The 26,101-nt window shown below is 40.2% G+C and overlaps 1 protein-coding gene across 3 annotated transcripts in view; it reads right to left on the reverse strand.

Annotated features, from left to right (window-relative positions):
- The window catches only part of kif15 (kinesin family member 15), a 67,262-nt gene that overhangs the window by 34,540 nt on the left and 6,621 nt on the right, over positions 1-26,101 (reverse strand). For 2 of the 3 annotated variants that reach the window (XM_077211310.1, XM_077211312.1), the window contains exons 9-21: positions 19,435-19,560; positions 19,235-19,357; positions 19,008-19,140; positions 18,806-18,888; positions 17,075-17,272; positions 14,565-14,751; positions 13,781-13,922; positions 13,534-13,675; positions 13,273-13,455; positions 11,935-12,063; positions 11,750-11,855; positions 11,342-11,507; positions 8,096-8,246 (exon numbers count right to left, since the gene is read on the reverse strand). In XM_077211310.1, coding sequence (XP_077067425.1) covers positions 8,096-8,246; positions 11,342-11,507; positions 11,750-11,855; positions 11,935-12,063; positions 13,273-13,455; positions 13,534-13,675; positions 13,781-13,922; positions 14,565-14,751; positions 17,075-17,272; positions 18,806-18,888; positions 19,008-19,140; positions 19,235-19,357; positions 19,435-19,560 — 1,869 coding nt within the window. The remainder of the gene's footprint in view (positions 1-8,095; positions 8,247-11,341; positions 11,508-11,749; positions 11,856-11,934; positions 12,064-13,272; positions 13,456-13,533; positions 13,676-13,780; positions 13,923-14,564; positions 14,752-17,074; positions 17,273-18,805; positions 18,889-19,007; positions 19,141-19,234; positions 19,358-19,434; positions 19,561-26,101) is intronic. The other variant, XM_077211311.1, reaches the window with a different exon arrangement.

A 26,101-nucleotide genomic window follows, 5' to 3' on the forward strand; every position in this document is an offset into this window, starting at 1 on the left:
CAGCTAGTGCACCCCTTGTTTGGGACTCGCCCACGCAGAGACTGCACTCAACAATGGCGGCTGCCCTCACTGTGAGAGCCTGCCCATCGCCATCCTGCGCTCGTGGCTAGCACTCCTTTTGGACGGCGACCCCGCCCCTTGTGCTCCCGCGCTTCCTGCCCTCCTCGAGCCACAACGGAAGAAGCGACGGGGCCAAAGGATGCCTGAACCGAGCAAGCCCACACCGGCCCAGTCCCCGCGTGCCTCGTTCTCTCCTCTCAAGCGGCAGGACTCGTATCGTTTGGCGCATCTGAGGAAGATGGCGACGTCACCCTATCCCTGGCTGCATCAATCCCAAGTCCTGGTGCGGCCGTACCTCCCTCGAAGTAAGCTTGTGCACTTCTCTCAGTCCCCTCTTCACTTCAGGTGACTGGAGATGTTCTAACTGTAGTAAGTGGGCCCGTTACAAAATACACACCCCTACAAACAAATGCTGTTTTAAAAACAACCTTTGGGTAAAACACAAAAAGAGCACTTTTCTATCAACCCCCCCTATAACTGCAGTCAATGGGCCCGCTGTAAGGCGCGAACCACTGCAGAAAAATTATGTTTTTTTGAGTGTTTTCCTAACAGCCCCCCTTACAGTTCGGCCGGCTGGAAATGTTCAAAAATCAGTCACCAGGCCCGTTACAAAGCACACGCCACTGATTACAAAAGCGGTCTCTATAGCAAACCCAAACACACTCGAAAAGAATACTTTTCTACTTTAAGAAGTTCGTGCGGGCGGGTCTCCGTCACATGGCGGCCCACCCCCAGATTTCATTCAACCCCTATCCACACAGGTCGAGGCCTGGCAGGCCATCCCCGGGGTATCAGACTGAGTAACAATAAAGTGGGGCTATTCGTTTCAGTTCGCTGGCAGACCCCTACGCTTTCGCACAGTAGTCGAGACATCGGTGGGAAGCAATGTAGCTCACGTCCTTCGCACCGAAGTGTCAAACCTACTAATGAAAGAAGCCGTTGAGACAGTTCCCCCATCATTAACCCTCTGGGGTCGAGAAACGCGCCGGCGCGTTTTGCTCGATTTTTTTCTCATAGCAGGAAAATAGACTTAAAATACTCTGTCATTTTTGGTCATTCAGACTTAAGAAATATAAAAAAAATAAACTGTTGAATGTCTATTTTTTTATGTGTCCACTTATAATCGAAATAAAACATGGTGCTTTTGTAAAATAAAGAAAATAAACAGGGTGTGCTTTCTGTCTCTCCATCTCCGTTAACCTTTTTTCTGGAGCACGTCTCTAAACTTAAACAAAACTCAGCGAATACTATTCACCCAAGCATGAGCAATATATCTTTATAATCATTTAAGTTTGTACTTTTAAAATATCTAATTCAAAACTAAAATAAATATTCTTTTTATGTAATCTATAAAAAAAGAGAGAGGTGTCAGCCGATCTCATTATCGTTCTCTCAGCTCATTATTCTGCTAATGTGACACGCCCACGGAGAGCGCGCGGAATTCAAACGCAAATTATCTAAGGCAAGCCATTCAAACATGCCAACGCCCACCAGCTGGTTTATAAAACACATCATGTTTAAGAAAAACTTGTACTTTACTTCGTCTCGCTACCTGTGTGGAATAATACCATCTAATAACCCTGGAAAATGTACCAGAAGTGTTGGTATAGTTTCATTTCAAGGAGCAACGGATCCGGCTGATGTAGTAAGTAATTTATTCTTAAGTGCTTTGTTCTAATAGCGATATTGAATAGTGTCTGTACACCGCAAAAAAACAGTTTAAATATGAATTGTGTGTCTGTGTGTAGGCTAAATGATGAATGAACAGCACTGACGCTCGCGCGTTGTTTACTACAGTTATACAGCGCATGTCTGTGCCCTTCATTCACTCTCGCATCTACATTAGTAAACGTTATGTTTACATGAACCCATCCAAACTATATTGCTATAGCCTACTAAGATGAGTAAAAATAGACTGAAATATGTTGAAATAAAATGTCTGTATAAGCAACAAACTACAAATTAACATGTATATGCTAATATATCATGCACAATATGTTATAGACTAATTATGAATGTTTAGACAAGATTTTGTGATTAGTTTTGGATAGATTATAAAGTTTTGACTGAAAAAAGACTACTGTCACATTAAATAGGTAAGCTTTTGTTCAACAATTTCTGCTCATATGTTAAATATACTATATGATGTTTTGTCAAAAATAAAGTAGGTATATTGAATTATCAACTAAGATGTTATTATAGTGTTTGTTCCAATATTCAAACTAATAAATCCTTACCTTTTTTAATAAGTATGATAAAATGTATACTTTTTACAAAGAAAGAATACACTTGAAATATTGTTAGAAATTGTAATTGTTGTTGTAATTGTAACCTATTTGTAATTGTAAAATATGTATATATAGATAATTTCTTTTGTTGTTGTATTCTTTGGGATCCTGTGACACACCTGTGTGAAAGGTCTAATTAATATGCAGCTCATTATGTATGTGGCACATTATCCGGCCTTTGTCTTCTCAGGTGTGAACACGCCTCCACGCATATTGCCTTTCCAAACAAAAGGTGTCTTATAAAATTTAAATCAATGTATTGTTTTGTGTAAATGATTAGGCAGGATGATTTTCAGATCATTTTGAAGCAAAATCTCTAGGCAACAACACCCATTAGTCAAAAGCCTTGTGGACACATATTTAGTATGTGTTTTGTGGCCTTATTTCAGACACTTTAAGTTTTAGTTTTTTCAATAACCATGCATAAACAATATTCTCTCAAAAATGCAAACATGTACATACATGTACAGTTGCTAACCCACAGATCCTGGCTCCTCAGCCATCTAGAATACCTGAGTCTCAGGATCAATCTCGCGAAGAGCACGCTGTTTCCCAGCCAGCATACAGCCTTCCTGGGAACAGTTATAGACTTGAGACAGATGAGAGCGTGGCTCTCGCCAAACCGTGCTCTTACTATTCAGCAGCTAATAGCGTCGTTCAAAGCGGGCTCTCACAGGCCGTTCAGGACGTTTCAGAGGGTTTTGGGCCTTATGGCGTCCACATCGTCAGTACTCCGACTAGGCCTACTGCACATGCATCCCCTGCAGCGATGGCTGAAAAGCAGAGTACGCTGAAACGTACCACGCATTCTGAACCAGGGTGCGGATGTGTTATCCAGAAACAATGTCCACCCAGGGAAATGGTCCCTCCACCCTCAGACGGTTCACATGATCTGAAGCACCTTCGGCAAGGCAGAGGTCGTCCTCTTCGCCTCAGAAGACAATGTTCACTGCCCAATATTCTTTTCGAAGAAAAGGGAGGTGCTGGCTCACAACTGGCCCAGTCGCCCCCTTTATGCGTACCCAATAGGTTTTAGAGCTCATTCCACTAGAGGCACGGCCTCCTCATCGGCTTGCTTCGGTGGTGTACCAATAGAAGACATCTGTGCGGCAGCAGAATTTGTGAAATTCTACAACCTAGAGGTCCGTGCTCTGCAAGAACGGGTACTTTCTATCTAAAGGCCTGGGCCCCGAGCCTCTGAAACATTATACCTTAATAAATGGCTCGACCTTTGTCCGGCCCTGGAGGGAATTGTGACTTTCAAACTCTACTGTTGACCTCGGGCCACTTAGCCCCAGGTAATGGTTCAGGGCGCAGTCGCCAGCTAATAGCACAGCGTTTTAAAATGAGTTCCCACTTCGTATATCTATGCAATACGAAGTGAACGTTCTCAAAAGGGAATGTACTTGGTTACTAACGTAACCTTGGTTCCCTGTAAGTAGGGAACGAGTATTGTGTAACCTGCTGTGCTATTACGCTTGTTTCAGTCGATTTAACCTGATTCTATGGCGAAATTGTCTTCTTATATAGGCATAAGCCACGCCCATTCTGGCGGGTTCTGACGCACCCTGGGCGGTAAGTGTCTCAGCCGCCTCACCATAAGTTTGTGCAGTTTAGGGGTGGGCGATATAGCCTCAAAATTCTATCACGATATTTCAAGAATATTTGCGATAATGATATTTATGACGATATAGACATTTTTTTTGTTGTTGTTGAAAATGTTCTTATTATGTTTATCTCGCCTAAATGTTTGCTCACTTATTGCGTTTTTACAATGTGGTAATTTTGTTGTTAAGAGTTTACACAACACAAGGAAGCTTGATTTCAATCTTTGAATTAAATGTTAAATGTGTGTAGGTCTAACACCAGTATTCAGAAATACTACAGAAACATAACAAAGTAATCAAATGTAAAATAACACATAGTCTTTTAGTTCTGTTTCCTGATGAAATTAAATACATAGGCTAATAATTCTCATTCATTACAATTAAAGCTATCTTTTGTTGTTTTGACGACAACATTAATGACAGACGCATAGCCTATGGCTGCTGTCACTTTTACAGCTAGTGCACGGATCCATTGCTGTTTTCATTATACTGTCTGTCACACTGTCACATGCGTTTTATACATAACCGACTGTGTTTATGAGAATACTTACCAAGACCGGAAGTTTTACACAATTTTGCGTTTTTCCCCCCATTAAAGCGATATAATATGTGAAAAATAACTTTAGTTTCTCGCGAGCTATAGGCTACTCTATGTATGCACGCAGTGCAACTCTCTCAGAGAGTGCGCGAGTAGCTTACTGGACAGTTTAAAACCGCTTGAATGTTTAAACTGATAAGAATTAAGAAGACTTGAAAATTATAAACTTTAGTTACGATGCACTGATGGCCCGATTGTGCAAGAGACCATTCAGTCATGTCCCGACTCCTAAACGCGCGCGAGAGAAGATGCGCGTCGGCAGCCCCGCTGAACACTCAAGCTGTTTGTGAAATTGCTAAATCGTCATCGGAGGCTGACATGCCGCTCTCGCGCTCACACAGGTGTTGTTGTTGTGCGTGCTAGGGAACGTAAAAGCGCCATACGTCATCGCGTCGCTATATCATTGATATCGCGATATGACACTTTTTTATCATGTGAAAATGTATACCGGTATTATCGTGGACGGTATGATATGGCACACCCCTAGTGCAGTTGCTGCAGCACAGCCAATGAGTGAGCTAGATGCTCTGCTCTGTGCTCGCTGTGCAGCTGCACTGCGTTTTAAAATAATGGCTTCAATATTCTCGAGAAAAGGAGTTTTCCCACAGGGAACCGAGGTTACGTTAGTAACCGAGTACGACTGATTGGGTCCAGCCACGCATTCGTCGCATAGCGTAACGGTTTTTTTTTTTTTTATCATTTGGAAGAGGCGAATGTTACACAGTGTCCTAAACACATGCGATGCAATAGCATTGCAGCGACAAATAATTTGACTGTCCACACCAGACGCGATGTAAATATGGGACACGATGTAGTCAATCAAAAATCACAGCCAATCAGAAGAGCGTGAGTGAGTGGGCTCTCTAGGCAAGCTCAACTAAATGGATAAGTACATAATCAAATTTATGAATATTACACCATTTTAACACTATTAAAAATACATACTGAGTTACTGAAACAATCGTTGTCATAGAATACACTTGTCTGTTAACAATGATTTGACAGTTTGAACGTTCTAGTTCACTTATTTATTTAGAAGATCTGAGGAGAATTGTTGCTTTCAGTACGGCTATAAAAGACACACAAAATGATATGCAAACTCACACAGACGCTTATAACATTAAATAAAGCACATAAACAATAGCCTACCTGAGATTAGCATACTTCCTGTTCTCCGCAACGTCTGAGAAATAGGAACCGTTTCTAAAATAGAATTGTCGCGTTTCGACGTCCTAGCTGGTTAGTACAAAAACTCTGATTAACATGGAAAATATACCTTTTATCGTGCGTCGCATCGCGTCTGGTTAGGACACGGTGTAACAGTGACAAGAAAGTCTATTCTTTAAATTTGACAATAAGTGTTTTTGTTCTCAGCTACAATTTGATTAAGGCCAACAGTTGTAAACTTTTTTTTACACATAAATGAAAAGCCTGTAGATATTAACAACATCCCCCCCTCCTGCTGTATCAGAATTCCACAGATTTAATTTATGATTGTCACAATGTGTCTATTCCTAAAATCAAGCTGCTTCATTCTTTCAGTTTTTTGATACCATAACCTTGAGAATAACTTATTTTTTAAATACTGTAAATGGTACATTATAAGGCTATATATGTTATGCTGATGTATGGTATTTCTAGAGGGTTAAAAAGGAAAAAACAAAAAAAACAATGTATACCGTATCTAACCGAAAACCATGACCACAGAGCCGTGATTCAAACAGAACTGAGAATTTTGCGAACTGTTCCATCCCTACCCACAAAAAAAATTTGTGGAGAGGATGAAGTGATGAAGCCAATCAGTATATATGGGGATGATCAGGAGGCTGATGGGCATTTTTGGCCAGGATGCCGGGGTTACACCCCTACACCTTTTTTTTGAAGGACATCCTGGGATTTTTAATGACCACAGAGAGTCAGGACCTCAGTTTAAAGTCTCATGCAAAGGACAGTGCTTGTTTCAATATAGTATCCCCGTTACTATACTGAGCCATTAGGACCCACACAGACCAGAGTGAGCGCCCCCTGCTGACCTCACCAGCAGCAACCTAATTTTCCCAGGAGTCTCTCATCCAGGTACTGACCAGACTCAACCCTGCTTAGCTTCAGTGGGCTACGGTGTGATAGCTGCTGTACACTGTACATAAAGGCTCTAGCGCTGCGCATCTTCATTTAATATATTTATCAAGTTTTACCTGAATGGACTTTTTCAGACTATAAAAAGTAAGAATAAATTTCTTAACTCCAGTAGATGTATTTTCCGTCACCATTTGACATTTTTTCCCCTCAAACGCTAAAACTACTTTTTATTCCACAACCAGTGACTGTGTGACTGTCTAAAGTATGCGAATATGAGGAATGCAATTGGGTGTCTGTTAGGCTTAGCCTTAACATTCTAATGCCTGGTTCAGATTACACGATTTTAGCCCGATTTTGGCACAATCCGTTTGACGTAGGGTGTCGTGGGGATTCGTAAACGACAACGGGCGTCGGGACGCAAGATTCGATCGTATCATCTCGTATAGTGTGTCATAGTGGGCGACAACCTACGTCGCGTCTGCGATGCTTCACGACATCACGACAAAAAGACTAGCATGTTTAATTTTTTTAACGGTCGTCCACGACGGGTTCCGTCACATGTATGAGGTTGACAAATAGGAGCGCAGAAGCTTTTCCGTACACAGCTTTCAAAAATGGCGAAACGAAAGAGACAATGGTGCTACTAGGTGGAGTAATGACATGGGAGGAAAGGTTCGTGGAGCTGTGGCAACAGTACTCCTGCCTATATGATGTGTCATCGAGGGAGTGCGCGTGTGATTATGTATGTATGTGTATGAGTGAGTGTGTGCGTGTGTGTGTGTGTGTGAGTGAGTGAGTGCGTGCGTGAGCGAGTCTCTGTGTGTGTGTGTGTGCGTGTGTGTGTGTAATCTGTAATCGTTGTGGCAAGCTAGCAACATTATTACTTGTACTACTGGCTAAAAGTAAAAATAAGAAAACAATATTTTACCTCAAGTTCTCTTTGGAGGATTGACAGCCCATACTGTCCTCTTCGAGCAATTCAAGAACGTGTCCATTGTCGGGTTTTCTTTTTTTTTTTTTTACGTTTTTCTGAACACAGGACAGCCTCACCGCTTCATCCATTGCTTGTTTACGTTCGTTTCCGGAAGTCACTCGCTACTAGTTTCGCCTTCTCGATGACATCACGCGCGTCATTAAAGACGGCACGCGATGACTGGTCAGGAAGCAACGTGTAGTCTGACATGTTTCTTGTCCACGACACGACAAGATTTTAGGAGTCAAAATCGCGTAGTCTGACACAGTGACTATCGTAACAGACAAAAAAATTGTGTAATCTGAACCAGGCATAATACTGCACCAGTTTGGCACCACATTGTGGAGTTAACAGTGCAAAAGCGGTGTTAACCCTGCTCTAGGACAGGGTTTCATAAAAGCTGTGTTTACGGCAATATCCCAGGGTTAGGCACAGTGTGAAAAGCCCTTAAGTGAAAACTAAAACTGTGAGTGTGTGAATGAATACTGACATTAATCTTGGTTTGCATTTCTGAACACTCTCGGCTCTTGAGCTCCATCTGCTGTGTGTGCTGATCCAGCTCAAACTGAAACTCAGCCTGCAGTCTGTCATATGTGTCCTGAAGAACACGCTGTTTTTCCAACACCTGCTCCCACTCCAACCTGAGACAGACAAACAGATTATACTGAGCATCATTGTAATCCAAGACAGACAAGTTATACTGGGTATAAATGTTTTCTGAGACAGACAGGTTACAAAATGTTAGGGGAAAAAAAACATCAATCTGAACACCCCAGTAATCAAACCTCTGATCTACACAGCATGTTCCCTTTTGAACGGTCAGTCATATTGCGTAGCTATACGCTATGGGGAAAACTCCTTTTTTCACTCCTTTTAGTGCTACTGCACAGCCATAATAGTGCAGATGCTACTCGCATGCTTATTGGCTGGTCAGTGGTAACTGCACAAACCTATGGCAGTTCCTATTGGATTCATTCAGTTCCGGCTGACGCTACGACAGGCGCTATGCTAACAAAAAAGGCGCTGACAGTCATGGAAGGCGATGACATTAAGAAGACGTTGGAGTTTATGACAAAGGAGATTTCTGCTGTCAAACTGCAGCAGAAATTCATCTTGGACCTGGTGGAGGAGGTGAAGGCTCTCCGGATCCAGAAGGCTAAGAAGGATCAGCGTCTGGTGTACCTGGAGAGCAGAGTAGCGGAGTTGGAGCAGTACACCTGGCTCCCCATTAAACCTCAGTCATATGCTCGAGCAGTGACTTCTGATAACGTGGGGGAGCCCCGTGAGCAGGATGTCAGCTTCGTGGAGCAAAAGGTGGTTACCTTTCTTCAATCCAAAGGGATTGAAATGGACTCTGATAACATCAAGGCATGTCACCCTCTGCCCCGGAGAAATGACAGCAACAAACCAGCTATCATCATCAGATTGATCAACCGAAAGCACAGAGAGGCATAACTGCGCGAACCAATCGGTCCACAGCCCGCCGAGCTGAGCGCAGAGCCCACCAGAATCGGCAGAGCATCTGCCTATAAAAGATGCTAATTTCACCATAGATCAGTGTTTCTCAACCCTGCTCCTGAAGGACCCCCAACACTACACGTTTTCTTTTAGGGAGACAAAGTAAACATGCAGTGTTGGGGGTCCTTCAGGAGCAGAGTTGAGAAACACTGCCATAGATTCATCTCATCTCCGATCTATGGAACTCACAGAACAACTCTACTCGAAGCCTTCACTTTCTTCGGAGAGAAAGCAGAGCAAGCAGCGGAACAGCGAGCAAGCCAGCAGACTGCACCAGACCATCGCGCACTTCAGCCAGCAGAATTCATCACGGTGAGCTGTCGCGCTGTTTCCCTGTGCTCTCCAGCGAGCGCCTAAGACAAGCAAATTTCTAAAAGAGCAAGCGACGTTGATGTAAATGTTGCACCACGGCTGTGGCACATGCAGAGCCCCTCTGCATCCCGAGGACAAACACAGTGAGTGTGTCGTCTGCCTGGGCAAAACCCACACAGACACCGCTCTTACTGAGACAAGTTACTTATGCCACTCTCATCTCTCCGCTCTTGGATCACATTTTTGTCAGACAGCGACTCCGCCCCTTGCACTCCTGTTTCCTTTTCCTCTTGAGCCTCGAAGGAAAAAATGGAGGAGTAAGAGGGCTGAGCATTTGGAAGTTAGTGAGCTCACGCTGGCTCAGACCCCGTGTGCCTCACTTTCTCCACAGAGAGAGATATCACCTGTGTTGTTCTCCTGTTCTGACCAGCGACCCTCTTGTGATACGAGCGGCCTCGTCTCGTTTGGCGGATCCTCACGATGACTCACTGTCATCGGACGCAGAGGACTGGGGGGGGGGGGCTCTGTGGATGACCCAGCCCCCTTGCTGTCTCCAGAGCTGGACGCCGAGCTTATCTAAAGCAGTTCTGTCTAAAGCCGTCGGCTAGCTCGGTCTCAACAGGGCCCCTCCCGAGGAGCCCACACGCAGACGCCTGGATGAATGGTTCCTGCCCGGGCGCCAACAAGCCCCTCGCCAGCAGTCTGCAACATTCTTCCCAGAAGTTCATGAATAACTGACAAAATCGTGGTGCGCCCCCTACACTGCCTGCCTACGTGTCTCTCACTCTGACATGCTCTCAAACATTGACGACACTGAAGAGAAGGGTTTTAAGAAACTGCCCCCCGTTGAGGAAGCTGTGGCTGTGCACCTTTGCCAACCCACTGCTATTGGATGGAAATCCAAGGTGGCTCATCCATCCAAACCCTGCAGGACGACTTCAGCCCTCACAGGCAGGCAGGCTCCGCCCTCCACTCAATGACGGTCCTCCAAGTATTCCAGGCAAAGCTCCTCCGATCCATGGACGAGTCTGGACCAGACCCAGAAGCTGACCAGACCTCCGCAGCGCCACGAAAGCCATCGGGAGGGCTATGGCCAGCTTAGTGGTGCTGGAGCACCACTTATGGCTAAACCTAACAGAGATCAAGGACACGGATAGGACCGCCTTCCTCGGTTCTCCTATTTCCCCACTGGTCTAGTAAATTTGCCTGCAATCTTGAATTGTCACCAAATAAGGTGCAAATCAACTACAAATTAAACACTTATGAGAAGGGCACTGAGCACTATGGCAAAAACTATTTTTAATAGAATGCCAAATAAAAACAAATTGTTTTGACCTTTTTCATTTATAATAATATGCTTACTATTTTTTCCCCTCATACAGAATACATGAGACGTAACTCATGAAAATGTAAAGCTACTTTTCTTGTATGGTCTGTGACCTAATTTAAGATAGACAGGTTACACTGGGTATCATTCTAAACCTCAGAGATGGACAGGTTACTGAGTACAATTATAATCTGAAGAAGATTAATTAAACTCTCAGAGAGACAGTTTCTATAGAGTATCTTTTAAGTTTAATTTATACTACCAGTCAAAAGTTTGAAACCTTTTGATATGAAGGCTTCAGCTTAAAATAAAATGTATTAAACTAACACTGGCTGCTTTGGAGAAGTAGCTTTGTTTATTGATGCAGTTTTGTTTATTAACCGATAGACCATTTAATAAGTTCAGTTTTTTTTAAGGCTACTTTTGGATAGTTTTGACTTGGTTCATTTACTGCATTCATTTACAAGAATTCCTTGATTTCAATTATATATACATTTTTTTTAGAACAATAGTAAATAAGGCGGAGGTGTGTTCAAACTTGTGGCTGGCAGTGTATTTGATGTGACGGTGTGTTTGTACTTGACGGTGTCCAGCTGCAGCTGTGTGCTGATCAGGCTGTTGGACAGTTGTGTTGTCTCACTCTCATGTTCTGCTTTCTGCAGCTCCAGTTCTGTCCGAGTGGTCTCCAGCTCTTTATCAGAGGACTGAAGGACAACACGGAGATCTCGCACCTCCACCCGAAGCACTGCAGAGAGATCACAGCAATCACAGACTGATTCATAATTTTGTACACTTGGTTCATTTTAGGAGTCTACAAGAGGTTGACAAACTCACAGAATCCATCATATTGGCTACTAATTCAACATATTACTCACTTACTGAGCTGCAAGTTCCAAGTCATTATTTCTTCAAGGTGGGTCCCAGCATTAAAAAAGTTTGGGAACCCATGTGACAAGGAGTTAAGTATCTGAACCACTCAAGACTCACCATCCATCTCTCTCTTCTCATCTTTCAGCTGCTGTTCAAGGGTACTGATTTTCTCCTGCAGATGATCCTCTTTTTCCAGCAGGGAGTGTCGCTCCACACTGAACAACTACGGTTAGAGAGCATCATCAAACCCGTTTGCACAGGAAACAGAACACCAGAAAAACTGAACACTATTACAAACACACCTCCTCTGCGCGACTGGACTTCTCAGTGGCTTTGGTGACCTGTTCTTCCAGCTTGCTGATTTGCAGAAGCAGTTTCCTGTTCTTGGCTTCCTCTTCGTCTAACTGGCCCTGAACACCAAGAGCATGTTCCTGAAACCAAACCAATAAAAAAGTTTAAACAGATTCTCACAATCTACAGTAAACTTTAATATTAATTCCAGTAATCAAATCAAATGATCAACATATTATGCAATATTATGAACATCCACTGATGATTTCCATACAGTAAGAATCCAAAAAAAAGCTCTTGTACAGTACTTTGATAATAAGCTGTAGAGCTGCCCCCTTATAATCGACTAAAAGCTAGTTGATGACATGAGGCTTAGTCGACCAAAATGTTATTAGTCTGTTAGTCGCAGAAAAAAAAAACTGCATAGGAGGTGGCGAAGTCCGTGAGGGACAGATTGTTAACGGCGGGTCCTTTTGGTGATTACAGTATGTCGGGGGAAAGAATCCAAACGTTCGCATATCATTCATCGACCTTCAAATATGACTTATCATTTGAAACATGCAAGTAGCAACTTTACATGGCTGCTCACTCTAACGTTAACCAGATAAATGTGTGCTAAGGTGCATATCCAAGTGTTTGTGCGGAAGGAGGAAGCTGAAGTATTAGGCTTTACTGCATGACGAGAAGGCGCCAGCGCGACCACTTGCCTTTTCTCCTGATAACAGCGGAAACAACTTGAAATTCTCCATAATTTTTGGTCATACAGATAAGAGTAAGACATCAAATGTAAAGGGTTTACTAAATGTATTTGTGTAAACTCACAATAACAACAAGATGTTTTGCTTTTGTAAAATAAAGAAAACAAACAGGATGTGCTTTCTGCTGTTTCAGTCTCCCTGAACTAAAGTGTCACAAAAATGAACCAAAACTTAGTGTATATAGGCTACTTGCCTCACAGATATGAGAAATATATAGAAATGTCTACTTTAAAAAAAATTGAAATCCTCTCTGCTTATGTAATTCATATGAGCATTTCTCTCTAAAGCATACGATGGAAGTCAATGGGGTCCATCAACTGTTTGGTTACCCATATTCTTCAAAAAGCTTCTTTTGTGTTAAGAAGAAGAAATTAATTCATACAGCTCTGGAACAACTTGAGAGTGAGTAAATGATGACAGAATTAAAATTTTTGGGTGAACTATCCCTTTAAATTAATATATTTGTGATTAATTGACTACTGGCATAAATTAATGACTAGTCGGGGCAGCCCAAGTATGCTGCTTTGAAACTGCAAAACTTCCCTTAAAACTGACTAAAAAAGAAAGAAAAATATGGTTCTTTGTGAGCACCTGTATTTGCTTAAGCTCTTCAGTGAGCGCTTCACAGGCTAGCTCATTCATCTCAGGGGGCGGCGGTTCACTCTGGATATCATCAACGTCCATATCCTTGGCCTGTCCATTCAAATGCTCTGGGCTAGACAATGGCACCAGTCGATTTCGCAAGTTATAGCCTTTTGTGGGTGTAGTCAAGATCTGAGGAGCAGCAGCAGTCATTACAAGACATTTCAATTTGAAATCATTTTAAAACAGACCAACTTAAAGTCTCCCTACCTTAATGGTCTCAGCATGAATCTTGTTGAGTTGAGAAACTTCCTGTTTGCTGTAGGCTTTAGTGGCCTCAAGGATATTCTCAAGGTGTTTGTTGGACTTCTCCAGATAGCGTTTCTCAGATTCCAGCTCAGCTATCTGTTTTCTGAAGTGTATAATGTTGACATGCTGGTCAGAATGATCAAATTTACAGCCACAAAGGACTCTACAAGCATTTGGGAAGAGACACATGAATGTGACATGAACATACTTGTTGACCTCCTTAAATTCCTCAAAAGCTTGTATTGTTGCTGTGAGCTCTGACTGTTTCTGCAGCAGCTGAACCTTCATTCTCTCCATGGAAACTGATGACAGCGTCTCCATGGTGACAGGGGTGGAGTAGATGGGAGGAGCTAATAATCAAGGCAGTAACAGTAAACAGTAACTGTAAAACTATTAATTGAAATTTTTAATTACAATTAATCTCTTGTTGTAGTGAAAGGTACCTTTGTTTGTTAAAAAATATACAAAAAATATATAATGACCGAGTACATCATAAATCCATCTTCCAAAGCGTGTGTTAGAAATCAGAAATGGTGAAAGAACATTGAAGACAAAAACTGTACCAAGCACAAACCAAACTTGGGTCTTCAGCTGACAGTTTAAATCTCATCTGGCTAGAGCTCTTCTCATAATGTTTATGCATTAGGTCAGTATGCGGAGAGTCTGCGTCTTTTGTGACCGTTTGAATGCATTCGACCACATGATCGTTTATACTATTAAAGCAATCTGGTCGAACGCGTTTTCAACTACCTCTGGAAGTGGTCTAATGTAGGCAAGCTCAAAACGTTTTAGACCCTGTTTACACCTTTATTTAGCATCATCCACTTGTGATCCGATTGACCAAAATGCATCTTAATACCAGGTGTGAACAGGGCCAGAGAGAAGTAGCTTCAGCTACAAAGTTCTCAATGTTTAATTAAATCATGCGTGTTTAACTTTGACAACCCTACTTTATACATATCTGCATAATGACTGTGGTTTGAGTTCTTCACCTCCTGTGGTTTCCTCTGGTCTCTGAGCCTCCAGCAGCTCTAAAAAGTTTTTCTCCAGGGCAGTTAATGACTGAACCTTGGTCTCAATGGCAGATCTGACAGAATCCAGAGCGCGCAGGGCTCGATTCTCCTCACGCAGGGCGCAGTTCTCCGCCGCATACCGCATCATCCGTGGGTGATGTTCCACCTGACAAAAAGAAAAATATTTTTTAGAAAATGTTTGCATAGCTGTATAACTACTACTAGGAATATATTAGCAGGTCAACACCAAAACTGAAAGGCATTAAACACCAGTTCATTCAACCAATTACAGATGGAACACAGTAGTTGAAACCATTAATTTACAATTCTTACTAAGGCCTGCTGCTAGACAATCATGTATGTCTACTGACTTAATATGCATTGTTAATATTTAAAAAGAGAAAACAGCATGAAAAGCGATTTCGCTAATAGATTAATCATTTAAGCAGTGCAGCGGTTTTCACTTTATTGTGCTGCACGTATAAGAAGATTATTGCGGACAACTGACATTGATTGAGGAATTTTCAGCTTTACAGCTTTACTCGCAAACTGCAATTGCTGTTCGTCAATAAGGTGAGAACCAGACCTGTTATAAGCCAAAATATACAAGATTTAATCAAATTAATTGAAAAGTGTACTGTCCAAGTAGTAATAGAATATGTCTGCTGTTATAATGATCACACTACATGCGTACTATCTAGTCCAACCAATCCGTACTCTGGCTCACCTCTTCCAAGCGGGCCAGGGACGGTTAAACGAACCGAACAGTGACTAGTGCGATTTCACTAGTCAAACGATCCAGACTTACAGTGTACTCAAAGAAGGCAGGGTTCTACGCTAAGGTTTTTCCCAAGGAGCACATGTGCTCCTAAATGAAAAAATCTAGGGGCACAAAAAGACATTTTGGAGCGCAGTGAAAAATGTTCAAGTAACAGAGTTTATCACACTTTACAATCACTTTAGAAAAACAACAAGGGGAACGTGTTGGTCTCAGGAGGAGGAGCACATCGGCACACCTGTGAATCTGCATCTTTGACTGCAGAGGCTTTTTCCACAACATGGAGGAGAAACTAGTTTAAATGAGTGTATTAGTATTTACTAGTATTAGTCGACTAAAACTAGACTAAAAATAAAACAATTCAGATGACTAAAATATAATGGGTTTAGTTCAATTGTAATGCATTCATTTAGAATTTCTCTAAAATGTCCAAACCCATATACTCCCAGAGAAAACATCTATTAACCTGTTAATATGAATGATTTTAAAGTTTGAACATGCAATACATATACAGACTTAACTACTGTGACAAAAATATCTTAAAATTAAATAAAACCCCTTTTCCTAAAGTAGAACAGTCTTCTTTCAATGAATGATATATGCATTCTTTATAACTACTTGCATACATCATTCTTTATTATTTCAAGCAGCAGACATATTTATTTGTATGAATTAAATATAATGAATCCTTATTAAAGCTATTAACGAGCAGTGAATGCTTTTCTCTTTTTTATTTTGTTGCTTGATCAATATTAAAGGTTGTATCAGTGATTTCTGGCCCCAACATAAATGTCTAATCTTTCCTAACGATCAGCTAGCTGCCCGCCCCATAAGCATGCCGTCCAAAAACCGCGTCTCTGTAGGCAGCCTAGGCTCTGAGATCTCCACACAAAAACAAATGGGTACAACCACCACTCAAAGCCAAAATAAACAGTGTTCCAACCAATCCCTGACAGGGGCCTCACAACACCCGTCCTCGCGCGCTGTGTGTGTGTGTGTGTGTGTGTGTGTGTGTGTGTGTGTGTGTGTGTGTGTGTGTGTGTGACTGCACCTTTCGAGTCGGGTGTGTGCGCACAGAAAACTATGCGTCGTCGTCACTCTTATTCAGATCTATATGACTGCTCTACTCATACTCCCAGACGTTTACATTTTTTAATATTTTATGAGAAATGCAGCGCATGTGAACCCGTGTGCCGCTGGTAGATCAGAACGTCCCTACTACAGGACAAATATGCGCATCTACAAAGGCAGGACATCAGTTCTGACTGGATCGCTTCACAAATCGTCACTATCTAACATTTTTGTCTAGTTTTTATTCGTTGACGAAAATGTCAATAGATTTTCGTCATAGTTTTTGTCATTCAAAACTAGTTTTTATTTAGTTATCGTCTCGTTTTCGATTATGGTAGTTACTCGCACATTGTGCTCGTAAATCATTTTTCCGGTTCGCACGGATCGATTTTTAGGGGCATATGCGAGCAAAATGGTCGCACTGTAGAGCCCTGGAAGGCATTCTGAACCATGTACGAAGACGTTTGAACCCAAAAGTCGGCTCTTTTTCCTCCAAATTATCCCAGTGAAGAACAAAGAATAAAGAAACAAAAAGGAGTATGTCTATCTGAAACATTATTTAATAATGACTGGAACATTTTGTTGAAAGTAAAGTAAAAAAATTAAAACAAAAAACCTTATTGAATTTAAGTGTGTCTACCTGATCTCGAAGCAGACGGATCTCTTCCAGCAGCTCCTGGTTCTGCTGCTCAGGATCTGATCTCTGGCCAGTCTGAAGTTCTTTCTTTAGCTGAGCAATGTAATCATCTCTGAACTTCATGATCATGCGGTTTGACTGGATGAATTTCTCCTTCTGAGCCCAGGCAGCTTCCAGCTGAGACACTTTCTGCTGAAGAGCCTGTAAGAAAGACAGCAGCAGAGGCAACTTTGGTTAAGACTGAGCATAATGGGAAGAACACACAAACTCATAATAGAAAAAAAAAGTGTTTACTGCTGAAGTCAAACATGGCGGTGAGTAAATTACAGAATTTAATTTTTTGGGCATATAAAAGTTAAAAGTAATTAAAATATATACAATATGTATTTAAATGTTTGATTTCCTCATTTTATTGCTGCGTACCAATCATGGGCACACAGGGCCTGAATTTCGTTTTGGAAAATAGGGGGGAAATCCCCCTTTAGGTCATTCTTATGGGGGGGATTTTTTAACTTGAGGGGTGAGTTTTTTTAGACAATTAAAAAAAAAAACGTTTAGCTAAATGTTTGCTCACTCATTGTATTTGTGTTTTTACAATGGGGTCATTTTTTTTAGTTTACACAACAAAATAAAGCTTGATTTCAATCTTTGAATTAAATTGAAAAAAGTAGCACAAATAAATACATGAAATAAAGAGAAAAGTTTAGGTCTAACTAGTATTCAGAAATGCTAGAAATGGAAAAAATAACACGGAATAGTCTTTTAGTCCTGTATAATTTGAATACATAGGCTATTAATCCTGATTCCTTACAATTAATGCTATCTTTTGTTGTTTTATTTACAATAATGACAGACACATTTTAGGCTACTCTCACTTTAAGAGCTAGTGCACGGATCCACGTTCACATGTTGCGTGTAAAGCGCAGTCCGCGCCACTTTCTCCTCTTTTAAAAAGGGCTCGCTGTTGCTAAGCAATCATGAGCCATGTTCTCCATGAAGAGGAAGACGTTTCAGTAAAGGATAAACCCGCAAAAGACGTAACGTGAATGGCCCATACTGTTTTCATTACAGTGTCACTTGCATTTTCTTTTTGTATTATTTTTTAAGACCGATTGTTTGAGAGGATACTCCCCAAGACCGGAATTTAGACAATGTTGTGGGCTTTTGACCGTTAAAGCGCTATAATTCGCGAAAAATAACTCAGTTTTGTTACTCACAAGCTGTTTGTTATGCGGTTTAAAATCGCTTGAATGTTTAAATAGGTAAGACTTAAAAAGACGCACAAATTATAAACAATAGTGACGATGCAATGGTCCGATTGTGCAAGTGACATTTCCATCAAATGTCCCGACTCCTGAAACGCGAGAGTCTAGAATCGCCGCCTGCGGCTACAGCGCGATTGGCTCGCCTTGTGTAACCTATTTTGAGAGACAGAGAAGACGCGGCATTGGCAGAATCACTCACGCTGTTCGTGAAATTGCGTCTCGCAGAATGTTTTAAAATGACTGATTTGATTTTATAATCTGTTAGATTAAATTTACTCATAGGCCTACATGCTAAATTGAATGAATGTTTGCGGGAATTTCCCGCATTATAAACGCAAGACCTGCGGGAGTGATTAAAATGATGCGCAATACCCGCAATCCCGCACCGAAGTTCAAGCCCTGGGCACAGATTATAAATTCCCAATAGAAAAATTAAATTATAATAATAATGAAATCAATAAAAAAGCACCTTCTTCTCCTCCTGTCCTTTCTTCCAGAAGCTCATAGCCTGAATGAACTGTGTCTTATAGGAAACTTCAGGGTCAGAGTCTGCTGCAACACAAACACCCGTTTAAATAATAATGAATGAATGAGCTCACTGTAGTTGTAGTTTCTGACACTATGTCTAGGCAGATGGATTGTCTGTGTGAGCTCTGTTATTGTGTCTATACCTGTTTGCTGGTCTGTTGGCGTAAGCTCTACAATGCGCCCTTGAGAAAGAGCATTTGCAAGCTGCTCCTTCAGTTTTCTCACTTCTGCTTGCAGTTGTCTGACATTACCCTGAGTGTCCTCATTTACCATAGCCTACAGAGACACAAACACACAGATCAGTCTTCACATCTCTTCAAGAATACTGAGAAGATCTTGAATGTTCGGATGAATAATTCTGCTGTTCAACCTTATTTTTGATGAGTTTGGCTCTCTGAGCGAATTGCAGAGTGGACAGCGTCTCTCCAAAGCACCTGGAACCCGGATGAACGTTAGCGATGATGTACGTCTTAGCATTTCCGCCCAGAGAGTCCTGACAATATGAACAGCAGTCAACTACGATTCACTCATCTGCATTCATTCAGAGTAACGTTCCCAAAGCACCCTCACCCTAAGCAGGAAGGTCAGTTTCGAGTCTCTATAACAAATATGGCGATTTTTCCCATTGGACACATCCATCAGGGCCATGATCACCTGACCGAGACACATCAGTGACCGGTTTATGCTGCTTGCCTCCTAAAGCATAAAAATCAAAGGTTACAGTTTATTTTTTAAAGTAATAACAGTGGAGTAACAGAAATGTCTTTAAAGCAGTTGTTTTAAAACTTTTCAGTTGGTGGGCAACATCAACAGTAAAATTGCAGAACATCTACCAATTTAAAATATATCTTTAAAGAGCCTCACTTTTACGATCCATACTTAATTTTACCACATTGAGAATGACTAGACTACATTGCTACTTTTGCTTGGCAAACCGAAAGAAATTGGGCTGCACACTTATCTACAATAATGTATAACCACAGCCATGTTAATAATGAAGCAAGCAACAGAAACACTATACAAATAAATTATAACATTGTTATGAGTTGATTTTGTCAATTACATTAGGACTGCATGATTGCCCTAAGACATACCGAGGTAGAATTAAAACATTAACACCTCATGTGTTTGAATGTGCCCTAGTTATTGGCGATTCTATTACACTGTACAAGAAAATAGAGACAACAGCCACCACCATAGTAACATGTTTGCCGAAAGCCAGAGCGCCTGACATCAAAGCAAATTTAAAAGTGCTGGCTAATGCTAATCGTAAATTCTCTAAGATTATTATTCACGTCGGCACTAACGACTTCGCCTGTTGGAGATCACCAAAATTAACGTTAAAGAGGTGTGTGAATTCGCAAGTACGATGTCAGGCACTGTAATTTGCTCTGGCCCCCTTCCTGTTTGCCAGAGTGATGAGATACTTAGTAGACTGTCCTCACTCAATGGCTGGCTGTCCAAGTGGTGTCCGTAAAATAATATAGAATTCATAGACAATTGGAAAAGTTTTTGGGGCAGACCTGACCTGTTGAAGAGAGATTGTATTCATCCCTCCTGGGATGGTGCTGCTCTTCTCTCTAGTAATATGGCAAACATGAGCTTAGAGCTCAAACATGAATTGGGGCTCAGGTCAGGAAGCAGACAAACTGGCTAAACCGACCGTCTGCTAGCTGTTCTACGTCACTGAGGTCAGATAAACCCCATCACATAGAGACTCTTTCACCTAGATATCATCATATAGAGACTGTGTCTGTACCCCGAATTAGGAAATACAAAAAACTCCCAAACCCATTTAAGGGTTAAAAATTGTATTGATGTTCAACAAATAAAAAGCAGATATAATACGGATGAACAAGTTATAAAGCTCGGGTTGCTGAATATTCGATCCCTTACTTCAAAAGCACTTATTGTTAATGATATGATTTCAGATTATAACGTAGATGTGCTGTGTCTGACAGAAACCTGGCTAAAAACCAAATGATTACATTACTTTAAATGAGTCCACCCCGTAAGATTACTGTTATAAACATGGACCTCGTCTGAAAGGCAAAGGGGGAGGTGTTGCTGTAATTTATAGTAATATCTTCAGAATTTCTGAGAAGTCTTGTTCTAAATATATTTATTTTCATGTGTTGGTGCTTAATGTAACAATATCTAGTGTAAATGATAAATCACATTTGAGATTTGTGCTGGCTACTGTATACAGGCCACCATATAGACTTTATCGAAGAATTTGCTGATTTTCTATCAGAGTTAGTACTGGCTGCAGATAAAATCCTAATTGTTGGTGATTTAATATACATGTAGATAACAAAAAAATATGCATTGGGATTTACATTTAAAGACATTCTTAACTCTACTGGAGTTAGACAACACGTATCAGGACCTATTCATTGTCGTAATCATACTCTAGATCTAATATTATCACATGGAATCAATGTTGTTGCCATTGAAATTCTATAGCAGAGCGATGACATCTCAGGTCATTATCTAGTCTCGAGTAAACTTCATTTAGCCAAGGCTGCAAAGTCGACTGTGTAACAAAAATGTTAGAACTATCACTTCTGCCACTAAGGGCGCTTTCACACTTGGTTCCTTTTCCTATTGCGTACAGAGAGGCCTTAAAAGCTGCTAGATCTGCTTATTTTTCAACCCTATTAGAAGAAAATAAACAAAACCATAGGTATTTATTTGAAACAGTGGCTAAATTAACGAAAAAATAAAACTTCAACCCCAGATGTTTTCAAGCAGCACAGCAGTAATGACTTTATGAACTTCTTATAATTTTCTCCCTGATATTACAAATCTTGTAACTATGCAACCGTCTACTACAGTATCACATCAGGCAGTGCAATTTTGATTCATTCATTGCTATAGCAGAGGAAGAATTTTCTAAACTCGTTAAATCATTTAAATTGACAACATGCATGTTAGACCCTATACTGACTAAGCTATTGAAAGAGATGCTTCCAGAGGTCATAGATCCTCTTCTTAATATCATTAATTTATCTTTGTCATTAGGATATGAACCAAAAACTTTTAAGCTGGCTATATTAAACCGCGTGTTAAAAAAACGCAACTTCAAGGAGTTTCAGTCAAGATTTAGACCGTACCATAGTACTGACACAGCTCTCATTAGAGTCACAAATGATTTGCTCTTATGATCCGATCGTGGTTGTATCTCTCTTTTAGTGTTACTCGATCTTAGTGCTGCATTTTATACTATTGACCACAACATTATTTTAAATTGACTCGAAAATTAGGTTAGCATTAGTAGAATTGCATTAGCATGGTTTAATGCATACGATTAATCATATCGCAATCGCAATGTCAAGCCTATGCAATTATATGATGCAAAATGCTGCGATTTCATATGATATAAACAAATAAGAGCTGTTATGCTTTATAATATTTAATATATTTAATATTAACGCAGCATCTGTTATTTTTTGTCATTCTTTGGCTAGTTACATGATCTGGCTCTTATTCATGCAAATGCTTTTAAACCATTCATGCCCGACAAGTCAAAAGAGAGCGTGCTGCCTGTGAATGTCCTGACTGTGACTCACAGAAAGACGCACGCCAGTATCATGCGCATGCACAGACCGCGCGCCACAATACAGTTCTCTTTCGAGCCTGAACAAACAATAACACACAATTATGCTAAAATGTCGTTTTGTCGAGTATCTTCATAACATAAGAGCAGTCTTATGATGGACGTAATGAGTTGTAAGAGAATGAGGCGTGTGTGAGATCCCCGTCTCTGTCAGCAGCGGCTGCTCTTAAAGGGCCAGCAGCCAATAAAGCTTTCTGTCAGTAAAGTTAATCACAGAAAAAAGGGAACAGAGATAATTACTCGACTAAAGAACTTTTGTAGCTTTAATAAGGATTTGTCTATATATTATTCATAATTTATGCACCGCAGACTTTATTCAATTTCTGTATATGTCCTACCAGTTAGACAGGAAGGGCACAGGAAAATATGACATTTATTATGGGTTTATGTGAGGATTGTTTGAAGTTCACTTAAAATTAAAAGCTGTTATATTTTGAAGCCTAATACATGTTTAAAAAAAAATGTATAGCTTTCAATTTTAATGACAGAATCACTGTAATGTTGGATGGCTATAATTAATGTTTAAAAAAAAATGTATAGCTTTCGATAGTAATGACGGAGTCGCTGTAATGTTTGATGGCTATAAATAATTGTCATTTTTATCCAGACATCGATGGCTAATTGATCATTATAGGCGTTATCAATCATTTAGTTGTTGTTGCTAGTTTGAGTAGAGAAATACACATTTCAGCTTTATCACCAATCTGTGCATTTTGCTTTAGAACCAAGCAAGTTGACTCATGAAACAATTTGTTTATTATATCGCAATCTTGACCTCAATAAAATGACATTTTCCCCGAATCGTGTAGCCCTATTAGGAAGCATGGAATAAGTTTACACTTTTATGTTGATGATACTTAGCTCTATATTTCTTCACGCCCTAACGAATTCACAAAATTAACGGAATGCATAGCTGATATAAAAAACTGGATGACTAGTAATTTCCTACTACTTAATTTTGAGATTGTAATTATTGGACAAAAAAAATCTTCCTCACTTAATAACCTAGAATACTGTCTAACACTTGATGGCTGCTCTGTCAAGTCCTTGTCGTCGGTTAGGAACCTGGGTGTGCTCTTTGATACCAATCTTTCATTTGAAAGTCACGTGTCTAGTATCTGTAAAACAGCATTTTTCCTTCCTAAAAATATATCTAAATTACATATGCTCTCAATGACAAATGCGGAACACTTAGTTCATGCGTTCATGACATCAAGGCTAGATTATTGTAATGCTATTATGGGTGGTTGCCCTGCACGCTTAATAAACAAACTACAGCTGGTCCAAAACGCAGCAGCAAGAGTTCTTACCAGAACCAGAAAGTATGACCATATTAGCCCGGTTCTGTCAACACTGCATTGGCTCCCTATTAAATATCGTATAAATTTTAAAATATTGCTGATTACTTACAAAGCACTAAATGGTTTAGCTCCCCAGTACTTGAGTGAGCTCTTAACGCATTATAGTCCTTCACGTCTAATGCGATCTCAAAATTTCATCCAGTTGATAATACCTAGAATATCAAAATCGACTGCTGGCGGTAGATCCTTTTCCTATTTAGCACCTAAACTGTGGAACGGTCTTCCTATCATTGTCCGGGAAGCAGACATACTCTGTCAGTTCAAATCTAGACTAAAAACACATCTCTTTGACCTAGCATACACATAACACATTATAAACTTCTATAATTCAATGTTAGGCTGCATAGATTAGATCAGCCGGAACTGGGAACACTTTCCATAAATCCTGATGTACTCGTTACATCATAAGAAGGATGGCGTCCACAGTAATATTAGTCTCTCCCCCGTGAAGGCCCCCTTCTCCTTCACTTTACCTCTGTACAGATAAAACGTTGTCAACATAATTCCGGTTCACATGGCTACTCGGAAGCGATAAATAATTCTGTATTATAAATGTTTAAGGCCAGACAAGTAATTTGTTAAGGTCAATTTGTAAAGAAAGACTACACCTCTGCACACATATACATATATATATATATATATATATATATATACATATTCAAATGCGCATACCTATAGACTAAACATGTAATACGCATGTGCACTGCACGCCGTCAGCATTTTCACAGGTTTGTGTTTTTGAAGTATGCACAGAGATAACCTTTTTTTTCTCCATAATTTGTCAAGACTTGCACCTTGGAACCTATTTCAAGGTTTGCTTTCTCGAGCCACCAGGCACTGTTGTGTGAATGAGCGGAGCGCGTTAAGGGTTTTCTGTTAGAAGGGTGCCGTGTTAGCGGCCCCAAAGTTAATAAGTGATGATCTTTACAACGGAAGTGAATCAATCAAAACTAACTTTATCTGGACAATGACTTTATTCTAGAGCTGCTGTAAAGCCAAACAATCTCTGTTACTTTAATTTCCTATTATCACTGTAAGGTTGCTTTGAAACAATCTATATTGTTAAAAGCGCTATATAAATGAAGGTGACTTGACTTGACTATTGCTGCTGCCAGTGTATCGAGGCATAAAAACAAAACTAAATTACATGAAAGTGGATTTTTGGTCCACATTAGCTTTGATAGAGTATCACTTTTTACTTTCACTTATTTGGAATTAGGACTGGGCAATATGGCCAAAAAAATCAGATCTCTGTATTTTTTGGTTAAATGGCGATATACGATATATATCTCTGTACTTTCTACGTTTTTCTATTTAGATAAAGAAAATCTGTATTTATTTAAAAAAGATGTTATTTCACATCCTGCTCAATGATATCCAAACAATGTTGATATTGAAGGATATGGAAACAAATAGGGAATGTAATGTAGGCTATGCAATATATTATGTGCAAAAAGGTGGTTAAAATCACATTATATTCTAACATTACAAACTAAAAACAAAAATAATGCTTTTGTTTTTAAAATGACTAAAGGCTAAACTAAAAATGAAAATAAAAACAAAACCACAAACTAATTATATTAGGCTGCATTTGATTACCCCATCACTTTCATAAAAATATACTTGTAGGTTTAAAATTCCACATACGGCACATTTATTGTCTCCAACAACAAATATTTTAGCAATAGCCTATGTATATTTTAGTCAGAATTATTGCGCTATTCTATTGTGCTCGTCTGTTTGGCGCGCTGGCGTTCATTAACAGAAGCTTGAATTTTAGCAGAGATTCACTTGCAGAGGGCTCGTCCTCTCCATATTTGTTTGATTTTATAACATTTACAGATGGAGAATATACTTGTGAAATGTAAGTTAAGCACTGAGGAAAGCACCACGCCTCAAACGCATTAAACAGCGCAAGTATTTATCTGTCAGTCAGCAACAGTATCTGTCAGAGCATCTGACAGGGCAAGCCGCTTTAATATAACCTTGTGTCATGTTTAGTAAAAATTGTACTATGTACTTTCACTACAGGAGCTCACACTGCGTACTCCGCTATTTTTCAGATGTGCTCGTATCAAACTACTGTATCGATATAAACGGTATTTCCTCATTCCATATCGTGGGGAAAAAAATATCGATATATTGTACAAACTCGATATACCGCCCAGCCCTAATTTGAAACAGATTCAAGTTTAATATTATTGTAATACAATACTGCAGAGTAGTAACATTTATAATAATAATGTGTTCCTGATAA

This window comes from Siphateles boraxobius, unplaced genomic scaffold (genome assembly GCF_051911475.1).
Source record: "Siphateles boraxobius isolate OS27281-9 unplaced genomic scaffold, OSU_SipBor_1 65, whole genome shotgun sequence".
Lineage (NCBI taxonomy): Eukaryota > Metazoa > Chordata > Actinopteri > Cypriniformes > Leuciscidae > Siphateles > Siphateles boraxobius.